The 11,456-nt window shown below is 41.3% G+C and overlaps 1 protein-coding gene across 1 annotated transcript; it reads left to right on the forward strand.

Annotated features, from left to right (window-relative positions):
- The first annotated feature begins 5,321 nt into the window (after positions 1-5,321).
- siae (sialic acid acetylesterase) lies at positions 5,322-11,373 on the forward strand. Its single transcript, XM_062385113.1, is given in 11 exon segments — positions 5,322-5,477; positions 5,761-5,922; positions 6,266-6,420; positions 6,593-6,731; positions 7,544-7,648; positions 7,651-7,714; positions 8,027-8,112; positions 8,194-8,327; positions 8,753-8,907; positions 9,421-9,607; positions 10,871-11,373. Coding segments are annotated over 10 exon segments (1,374 nt in total). The 5' UTR covers positions 5,322-5,477; positions 5,761-5,798; the 3' UTR covers positions 11,096-11,373.
- Positions 11,374-11,456: the final 83 nt, after the last annotated feature.

Raw genomic sequence — 11,456 nt, forward strand, 5'->3', positions numbered from 1 at the left:
CGTGACACCGCATGCAACACCGTGAAGGTCACAGTAAGAGGCTTTATTGTCTGGGCAGATGTTAATCTAATACGTAGCGTATTGTTTTAATACTTGAATGTATTTGTTTTGTATGAGACCGCTGAGTCTCCAGTGTTAAGCGGCGATTCGCCACTTCCTGTTTCCGGTTACGGCCTTGTGCCATAGTTTTTAAGCGCCGTGAGCAGCGTCTCCAGCTCATTGTGACCGTTTGAACAACTTTAAAGATACTTTACCGGTCAAACCTCAGCACACAACGCCACTTGGGTGCTGAGTGGTAAAGTAAATGTAACTTGTCTCTGACGGTGCTTTTAAGAGCTTTGCTCTCTCCTTGTATTCTCTCTCTCTCTCTCTCTCTCGTTCTAAACCGACCTATACACACATCCGATCTGTATTTAGAATACAGTTCATGTAACGTAGTTAAATCTATATTTAGAGAGGCTGGACACATCTGGAAGCCATGCGGCCGAACGCCAAAGCAGAGACAAAGAATTCTCTTTCCCTATCCCTTTGTGTAATTCATGTGACCACCAGTGTGAGCTCCGGCCACATGGTGTCATTAACATATACTCCATTTTGAATAACGCAAGTTAAACCACCATTTTGAGTCTATTATGGCCACGCCTCCTCTCTCCCTCTCCTCCCATTCTGGCTCTAAATTCATAACGGCTCCGCCATCTTGTTTTTTAGTCAATCCGCCATTTTGAGAGTTTTTAGGCCTTGATTCCACGAATCATGATCGGCCGCCATCTTAGATGTGACGTCACCACGTGACTGCGTCGCCAGGCCCCCCCTTTCTTTTTCTCTCTCTCTCTCTCTCGCTCTCTCACACACACACACATACACACTAGGGTGACCACCCGTCACGCGTACCGCGTGCGTGCACAGCGTTTTGAAGCCCAACCATGCGTCCCGCAAATCGAGACCGTGTCACGCGAAATCAATGCTTTCTCAAAGAAAGGTTGGTCGCTCTCTATATCCTGGAGCCCCAGGCAGCCAAACGAACATTATTTGACAGTTCAGCTCGCTACTGTTGCCACACCCCCCTCTCAGTTGTACTGCTGACTAGGTTGTTGTCAACTTTTTCGTTATTGTCATGACAGCGCACGCACGCGCATACCAGATGCACACTGGGAAGGAACTTTTAGATGCGCGCTTTCCAATTCAAAAAATGGCGGAGTCTGAGGCATTGCGATCTCCAATTAAAAAGAAGGTGAGAAGGTGTGGGTACAAGAAAGACTGGGAAAATGAATATTTGTGGCTGAAAGGTATTCAGGGGGATACCGAGAGGGCTTTTTGTGACCTTTGCAAAACGTCCTTCTCAATCGGACATGGAGGGGAATATGATATTAAACGACACAGACTCACGGACACTCACAAGAAACGTGTCCAACAGAAAGAGACATCCAAATCTATGGATGCTTTCCTCCGACTTAAAAACGACTGTCTAGCTGACAAAGTGACTGCTGCAGAGGTGACCAGTGTGTATCACACTGTCCAACACGCTACATCATATCGAGCAGGAGATTGTGGCACAAAGCTAGCTCCAACGATGTATCCAGACTCTGACATTGCCAAGAGGACGGCCTGTGGTCGGACGAAGGCAGAAGCCATTGTCACGGATGTACTTAGCCCTGCCTCTGTCGAAGATTTCTTGAAAGTCCTCAGAAGACCACTGAATGAGCAACGAGAGGCAACCAAAGGTAAAGTTATGTTCATGGATGTTACATTGTTGTGTGTTAGCTATTTGTGAAGCGTTAGCTAGCTAATGTTAGCTAATCATCTTCTGCTGTATGTTAAAAGTCAACTTTTCCTTCAGTTCACTGAAATTGCATTCTTAGCTAACATAATGCTGCTCATCCATGCCTTCGTGAAACCAGGCTCTGTGTATCCTTACATGATTGTGAGCAACATTTCACTATTCGTTATCTCCCAAACTAAACAAACAAAACAACTATAATTTTTGAAAGGTATAAATATTTCTATAGATAATATATCTTGAATTTTTTATAATAATCTGTTTTTAGAGAATCTCTTTTAAATTCACCCCATCTGTGTGTGTGTCTCCACAGCCCACACGCCATTCTTCTCAGTGGCTTCAGACGCCTCCAATCATGGGACCACCAAGCTCTTCCCACTGTCAGTGCGTTACTGGACGCCAGACTTGGGAGTACAGACGAAGGTCCTAGATTTCTATGATGACAGTGATGAAACATCTGCCGCAATCCACAACCAGATAGTCACCAAGCTGGAGGAAAACGGACTGCGACTAGACATGATATCTGCGTATTCTGCTGACAATGCTAGTGTGAATTACGGGAGATACAACTCTGTCTACCAGAAACTGAAAGAGAACAACAATTGCCTTTTGAAGGCAAAATGTGTGGCCCACATTGTTCACAACAGTGCAAAACACGCAGGAGATCGGCTAAATATCGACATTGAAAATGTCGTCAACAAGACCTTTAGCCACTTCTCCTCATCTGCCAAACGCACTGAGGAACTTAAGTCAATTCACACCTTTGTGGAGATAGAGTACCAGCCCCTGCTTAGAAATGTGCCCACAAGATGGCTGAGCTTGTGGCCTGCAGTGAAGAGGCTTCACGACAGCTGGGCTCCTATCAAGACCTACTTTCTCTCATTGGGAGAGGACGGGTGCCCAAAGTCACTATGGCGGCTGTTCAAGGATGACCAGGATGGTGAGGGCAACCCCCTTGATCTACAGGTAATTCATTTTAATTGCACTCAATTTTTTTTTTCATCTAAGTATTATTACATGAAACAGGGATTAGAGAAATGATGATAATGCAAACAGTGCCAGCACACAGGATCATTGACTCTCTTTACGTATTTTAGGTTTACCTGTCCTTCCTCAGCAATGCGCTGAAGATTTTCCACGACACTGTGCTGGCGCTGGAGCAAGAGGATGGGACTGTCTGTCAGCTCTACAAAAGATGTTCACCCTAAAAACCAATCTACAGCTACGACAGAGTGATGGTTTCTTTGGGGCCCAGACGGATGTACTCCTCCAGCAGTTTCGAGACAGACAGGCCGCTGTGCTCAGAGAGGACATGTGCAACTTCTACCAGTCCTCTCTCACCTACCTGGAGCAGCGCTATGACTTCTCAGACTCCAACTACCAGAAGAAATTGGCTAGCCTGGCACTAAAGAACAGCCCATTCAACTTCTCCCATCTCTGTGAAGCTGTAGAGGTCCTGCAGCTAAGCAAGAAGTTGGACATGGATGCGCTATATGATTTGTATTGTGTCGTTCTGCCACACCAACAGGCCATCGTGCAGTCTGGAGCTCCAGTCGGGGAGAAGTGGGCCACCTTACTCAAGCACACACACACACCAAACATGACAGCATTAGCTTCTTTCCTCTTGAGTGTACCAATCACCAATGCTTCAGTGGAGAGGGTCTTTTCACTGATGACAGGATGCTGGACGGACACAAGGAACAGATGTTCGGTAAACCTCATCAAGTCAGAAATCCAGGTGAAGAGCAACTTCACATTCAGTTGCAAGGACTTCTACACTTATGTACTAAAAGAGAAGGTTCTCCTCAATGCTGCACGCTCCAACAAGAAATACAAGTTCAAGAAGAAACCTGAAGGTAAGAAACCTAGTTATGTAAGACCCCATTTGTCTAAGATGAAGTTTGATGTGCAAATGTGTCAAAATATGTAATTTTTTTGCATAGGATTGTATCTTGGCACCTTTTTGTGTTGTTGTCAGCTTGTGATGGTGATGGGTTAGCACTCCTCTGTCTATACTGGAAAACCATTTGGAAGCTTATCATAAAAATGAATGTTGCTTTAATTCTGTCTCTTATCTTTCTTCCTTATTTGATTCAGATGCTGGTGAAGAGGTTTGAGTCCTAAAGGTGTCCCCAACGTCCTAAAGATGTCCCCAGAACACTGAACAGTTTTTTTTCCTGCGCCTGCCTTAAATAACATGCAAGTTCACCATCCTTCCTCCCCCTTCTCGTTCCATGAACCTCTGGAGTCGTGAGTTCAAGACCTTTTTTTTTTTTAAACTGTTCCTGTGGTGTTGAGCAACTACAATTTCTGTTAATCCTATAATTTTACATTATAATTTATTTAAAGTGAATAAATTGTAATGAAAAATAATCGTGAGTGGAAGTGCATCTGTGCGTCAATTCATTGAATGTTCAAAGTATTATGAATCTTTATTTAGAAGAAAATACACATCGGTTGGCCTATTCAAGAGCATTAATCAGTAATTGCACATGTTTAGGGGAATACAGCATTATTAATATACCATGTAAGGTGGTATGTGCTAGAAATGTGAGTCAGTGAGTCTGCCCGTGAGGTGGGGGACCCGCCGCGCCAGGCAGTGTCCCCCATTGTCCCCCCAAAACATACCCCTTGTCCCCCCTTGGGCTTATTAGCAGGTGGTCACCCTAATACACACACACCCACACAGACACAGAGACACATTGATAGACACAGACAGATACACACACTCAGATACACATAGATGAATACATGTTTTTTCTAAATAGTGATAAGCGGCTGCTGTTGTTATCTTTGAAATATGGGAGTTTGTTAAAATGATGAATCATTAAATAACACTACAATAACTGTATTTCACATGCACACACATAGACACACACACAGAGAGACACTTTGACACAGACACACACACACACACCGAGACAGACATACATAGGTAGACCACCGGTTTTACATGTATTTTCTGAATTGTGATAAGTGCTGCTGCTGTGTTTATCTTTGAAATATCGGAGCTTGTTAAAATGATGATTCATTGAATAACATAACTTTATTTCCCCTTTAATAAACGCTTTTGTAATTAAAGTACCTCTAGTCTGTGATTATTTGTGCATATGTATGTGATTACAGCTTGATTATGATTGCCTGTGCTCGAACTTAGAAGCCTTCACTGTTTATTAAATAATTATTAATATTAAATATTGAGATTATTGATTTGACATTTATCATTATGAGACTGATATTTAAAGATTGAATTGTTGTTCCCTGTAACCAGGGTGGTGCCCCGCGACAATAAGCAATGATTACAGATTTGTATTTTTCTTAATTGATAATTTTATTGTTTTCATTAATTATTTTAACTATTATTAATGGATAACCGTATCATTTCTAATTAAATGTGTTACTATTCTTAATTAATAGCTTTATCATTTTTGATTATTTTTAAGAAATAATTGTTATTTTAATAATCATATTTCATGATTATTAATAATTAGCCAACGTCAATTCTACTCCTACTATTGCACAACAGTGTACGCAGTCACTGAGCTGAGCTCTCGTGACTGATAAGGACCATGAGCTGAGCTCCACCAACTAGTTGCTGATGAGAATCTCATAATCAGCTCGTTATTATCATGACCTGCCTTCTGATTGTGGCTCTAACGCTGTGTGTTGTTTTGACACCTTCAGCCTGTTGACAGCTGTGGTGAGTAGACTGCTGAATCATATGTGAGCATTGAACTGCTCTGAATCGTTATGGAACAGGGGCTTATTTCATTTTTTCACCATGCAGCAAAGGGAACAACAATATCATTGTTTGAGCATTACAACCTCTAAACACTGAAAATATTATTCTGCTTGTGTCCTTTCTGCTTCAAAGGTTTAAGTCTTCTGACACTATAATGTTGTAACTGTTTGCATACAATAGGTCACAGCACAGTCTCTGGGTATGTGTGTATATGTGTGTGTGTGTGTGTGTGTGTGTTTAGATGGGTGTCTGCGCTTCGCCTCCTAATATGGAGAGCACATGGTGCTGCAGAGGTCTCCAGAGAGAGCTGTGCTGTGGGGGTACGGCCCTGACGGTGGACATGTCACCGTCTCCTTGTCAGGACCAGTAAATCAGAAAACCTCACCGGTCCCTGTGATAGAAGGTAAATACAGCCAGCTGCTGTCAGATGGGATCCGCATCCTGACATCTGCAGGGAAGTGATGGCATCAGAGGTCAAGTGTTCGCAGCTACTACCTGAGTCCTCCTCAGTCCTGCATGAAAATAAGGCCGTCTCATAATTACTTCTGTTATGCCAGTGCAACATGAGTATATGTCTTACTAGAAGTTAACTGTATTATCCTTACAGCATAACTAATAAAATGACCACTTACTTTTGAAATGTTTGTCAGACATTGTTCTTTGGCCAAATGCAGTTCGTACCCATTGGCAGTGGAGAGTGCAGACACCTTTTTTTGTTTATCTAACATCTATTTTGTAAAATACAGGTATCTGGCAAGTCCCCATGAACCCTGTCGATGCTGGCGGTCCCTACAATGTGACGGCAGCCACTGAGGGCAGCACGGCCACTCTCACAGATGTGCTGTTTGGAGATGTTTGGCTGTGTGGAGGTCAGAGCAACATGTTCTTTGAAACAGAAAAGGTCGGCTGAGCTGGTTGAACACTTTGGATTGTAATGCACACCAAACATAGTGGATTAGTATTTTAGTACTTCTTGTTTAGTGCAACATAGTTGATGAAAAAATAATTCTCTGTGTGATATTAATTTATTCACATTTTTCATTTCAAGCTATTATTTATTCATTGTCCAACAGATTTTTAATGCGTCAGATGAACTGGCCCTCGTACCAAATTATTCTCAAGTGCGACCTTTCATGGTAGCTTTAAAAGAGAGTCAAACTGAGCTGATGGATCTGATAGAAGTGAAACTTCCCTGGACTGTGCCTACAGCTGGTAAGTTAAGAATTTATGTATCTATTAATTATCAATGCCGATAATGATATCAGGTAAACAAGTTTCTGATGTTTAGACATCTATTGATTTAACCAGACTTTTTTTTATAAATAACATAAATAAAAACAAAACAAAACACACATACAACCAAGTATAAAATTACTAAGTAAGAAACTAAGCATATATTCTTTCTATGCTAAATGTAAAAACAAATCTGTTCTGCATCATAAACATCTTTGTAACCATTGTATTGATAAACATCTAAAATATAATAATAACTAATAATGAATTAAATACTGACTGGACTACAGCTGTCAAATGAAATAAGCTAATGCCGCTGGTCAGGAAGAGGGATAAGAGGGGGGTGGTGTTTATAGGTGAAATGATGCTGTCTGGCGCTGTTTATTATTAACATTATGCACTTCAGTGTTCACTTTGAGGACACTGCTGAGAACCTGCAACACTGTTCACTGCGGTCAATCGCTCCTGTACTGCCCAGGGAGAACTAATAGTATCCATCCTACACTATGCGGCTGGAGCACGTTCTGCTGATCCATTTGCCATCAGGCAATGTGTATTTCTGCATTTTTTTATCTGTGAAACAAAAGTTTTCGTATTGGCTGACCAAAAAATCAGTCAGGCTCTATTACACGTAATCTTTAATCTGAGCAACTGCTTTTTTATGGTTACGACGTCAGTCAGCATATACGTATTAAAAACTCAATGTATATATAAATATGACCAAGATGCTTTTTGTTTGTGTGTACCACTGCATGCATTCTACTGGTTGATTGATGGAAGTGTATTTCCAGGCAATGTGGCTGACTTCTCTGCGCTGTGCTGGCTCTTTGGACATTACATGCATGACATTCTGAAGTACCCCATAGGACTGGTGGAGTCCTGTATGTCTAGCACGCCTACTGGTCATCTACACGGGCACTGCAGCAGTGTGGACTAGCCCAAAGCACAAAACAGAAATCCATGTAAGGATGCAAAGACAACACATTTCAGCTTTCCTATGCATTACCTCTGAAATGCAGAGTAAATGGTCTGTATTTACATAGTGTATTTACATACTTTTGTCGTCTTGATGACCACTCAAAGTACTTAAAAGTGTTTGCCATTACCCCATTCATCCATACAGTGCATCTATGTGCAGCACCTTTTCTGTCACACCTTACTCATACACGTATCATGCCCAAGGACACTGATCGAGAATGGCATATGGGGGGGGGGGGATTGCTATCTTGCACAAATTGCAATTTTGCTACTTTCTGCATGTTACAATCTCACAGTCCCAGTAGGATAGATTCTGTCTTGTGGAATTCAATGATCCACCCACTGCTCAACATGACCATCAAAGGAGCCATCTGGTACCAAGGTAGAGTAGGACTTCCTGCAGAGGTATCACTTGTATGTTCATTTGCACCAAACACACCACATTTATCTTGAATGTTTTCAGGTGAGTCAAATACAGTATTCAACCAGGATGAGTACAACTGTTCCTTCCCTGCTATGATCGATGACTGGAGGATGGCGTTTCACCAGGGCTCAGGGGGCCAGACGGCTGCAGATTTCCCCTTTGGGTTTGTCCAGGTGTGTATTTATCTATAGAAACAAGTACAGATGATAATACAATTAAATACAGTACAGGTCTTAATGTGCACTTTTAAAACACCATAGACTGTTTATAAAGTATGAAAGTATGAAACCAAATATCACTGATATGGGTGCTGCTATCTTGCGCTATTGAGGTCCAATCAGCTCACATGAAGGAGGTTGGATTTATGACCTATAATGCAGCCAGCCACCAGGGGGCGATCAAAGTATTTTGGCTTCACTTTAGTGGAGCTGTCATGTCGTCAACCTTTATATACAGTCTGTTAAACCTACCAGGGGTACGATTTTTAATCTAAGTTGACTTTTGAATGTCTTTACACTTTCGCCATGTAGAAAGAAATAAAAACATAGTAAGCTTTACATGACTGCAGATTTGATCCATGGTTTCTCCCTGTGTGCAGCTGTCCACTTCCATAAAGACCTCCAAAAGTGATAGCTTTCCAAACATCCGCTGGCACCAGTCGGCAGACATGGGCTTTGTCCCAAATCCACGGATGCCGCGAACCTTCATGGCCGTGGCTTTGGATTTACCAGACAAATACTCTCCCTATCACACGTAAGGAGGATGTTCGGAAAAGCATTAAAATTAACTCTTACTGTACTTGTGATTCACGTTTAGTAGATACTAGAAACATCCAGGTATCATTTGGCGATAGAGGCCTTGATCAACACTAGTTGCTAGACAGAAGTATATACTTTCTAAAAGGTATATATACATTTAAAATCAGTGTTGTGCATTCACTTCACATAGGTTCAATTCAGTCTTGCACATTAGACGTAACACTAACAAAAATTGTAGAGGTGTGTTCAGGGCTATATTCTACCTAATCTGGTTTTTAAGCTTCTGTCACTTCCGAGTATGTTTACCTGTGAGAGTTTTTAAATGGATTAAAGAGATGTAGATTCTAGTTATTCCACTTCCAATTGTATGATCCTTATAACCATCTATAAAGTGTTTAATGGACTTGCCCCTGACATGCTGCCAAGAAACACAAGCCCCTGGCACTTTCCCTACTTGGAGTACCTGAAGTTCTGGTTAAAGATGATGATAATGTCTTAATTTGTTCAGGATCCATCCACGGTACAAGAGAGACATAGCTTTCAGGCTGTCACTGGGCGCAAGGGCAGTGGCTTATAATGAAACAGATGTGAACTTCCTTGGACCTTTCCCCAACCAAACCCTGTGCTCAGGAAAGCATGTCGACATAACTTACGACCAGGCAGTGTCTGTCACATCATCTCATGATGTCTTTGAGGTAGGAGTCAGGGTGATTCAAAACTTTTGTCCAACATTTATCCACTAGTTTCATTAGCAAAGGTATTTAGAGGTCCACACAAGGTAACCCAACAATCCTCTTACACTCAAACAAGTCTGACAGCCAAGCCAAAAACATCATAGATCACAAAATCATGATCTCCGGTGAGGAAGAAGGTTTATCCATCAAGATTGTCATGGGAATTTCTCAGTAGTCGAGCACAAGTCATTACAATGTCTTTCATACAATGAGCAATGACATACAAGAAAAACAGCACTTTATACATCTCCAAGCTCCTCCTAGAGAGGAAACAAATGTTATCCATCAACCTCTTTGATGTGAAGTAATAGGTGATCAATATCCTGTCACCTACTCTTTCCCAGACCTCTGGAATGTAATATCAGTTTCAAGATCCCTTTCCCAATGTTTACAACCACAAATCCCCCGTGCTCTTAAGTCTGTGTTAGGTGACCCTGTCAGTGAGGAAGTCATATAACATCAGTTTGAGTGCAACCCTGACTTCTCAGGGAAACATTTCTTATCTTTCTAAACATCAAAGTAGTTCCTCATATCAATCATTGCCCTTATAGTAAAATTTCTATCACAAGATCAACTGCTGATGGAAATTCAAATTAAAAAATCAGAATGAGAAAAGCAATTCCTGGATCTTTTTTGTCCCATGTTCCCTTTGCCTCAGAGACCCATGTGTTTTGAGATCGAAGGCTCCCCAAAAGTGATGCCAAAGTGTTTTGATCATCCCCTAGTGGCTGGCTGTAGTGTGGGTCATAAATCCTGTCCTACCGTTAGAGTATGGGACATGGATCAAACTAAAAAGTCAAAGCACATGTTACATTTTCTTTAATCAGACGTTTTTTGTCATTTTAAGTAGTATTTATTACACGGATGTTTGTTCAGGTGCTTATTTATCCAGTAAGTTGTTTTTTATTAGTTATTTGAGGCTATAAAAAAAACTTCATGATTGACAGCTGATACTGAATTTAGATTGGTCAAGCCACTTCCAGCGGATATTTCGGCTTAAAACTTAGTGTAACAGAAGTGTTTTGTTAATTCAAACACCTCATCCACCCCTCCATCCACATAGTGGTGGATGGATAATAAGTGAATTTAAATTTTTCGGTGAACAAACCCTTGAACCTCTCTTTATTAAATAACTATGGGTTATTTGTTGTTATTTCTCACACTAATGTCTTGCTAAGTAAATGATTGTGCCATCTGTGTTTCCTTCTTTTTTCTTTCAAAAAGATCTGTTGCCCTGCGAATCAAGCTCAATGCGGGCCGAAGTCCCTCTGGGTTCCAGCTCCTATCATAAACTGGGGTCCGACAACTGTCCAGTTATCCACCAGTTTGTGTTCCCCAACTGAAGAAGCAGCTGCTGTTCGTTATGCGTGGAGAAATTGGCCTTGTGACCATAAAGCTTGTCCAATCTACAGCCTCAGCGGCATTTTACCTGGCCCTCCATTTATTTAAAATTGCCACCTAGGAATCAATTAGAAAAAGTCATAGAAACAGAACATGTAAAAAGATGTGATTCAGAATCACATTTGGGTATGGTCGGATACTGCATCTATAAACGTCCTGTATGTCAGTGTGGAAGAACGATCACAATCATTTTGTACAGGGCTTTTCAAAGCTCAGAAATTATTGTGGCTATTTAGTTGGACTGTTTACATGCAATCTATGCTGCTAGAGCCACTGCCAATATTTTCTGGACTGTATGAATAAAAAAATGTTTTTACCACAACTCAGACTGAAATAAGCCCCCTTTGACTATGATTGACACAAACAAATTACAAACTAACAACTATTTTAAAGTGAATGTGTTACATTC

The sequence above is a fragment of the Platichthys flesus genome, chromosome 4 (assembly GCF_949316205.1).
Source record: "Platichthys flesus chromosome 4, fPlaFle2.1, whole genome shotgun sequence".
Classification (NCBI taxonomy): domain Eukaryota; kingdom Metazoa; phylum Chordata; class Actinopteri; order Pleuronectiformes; family Pleuronectidae; genus Platichthys; species Platichthys flesus.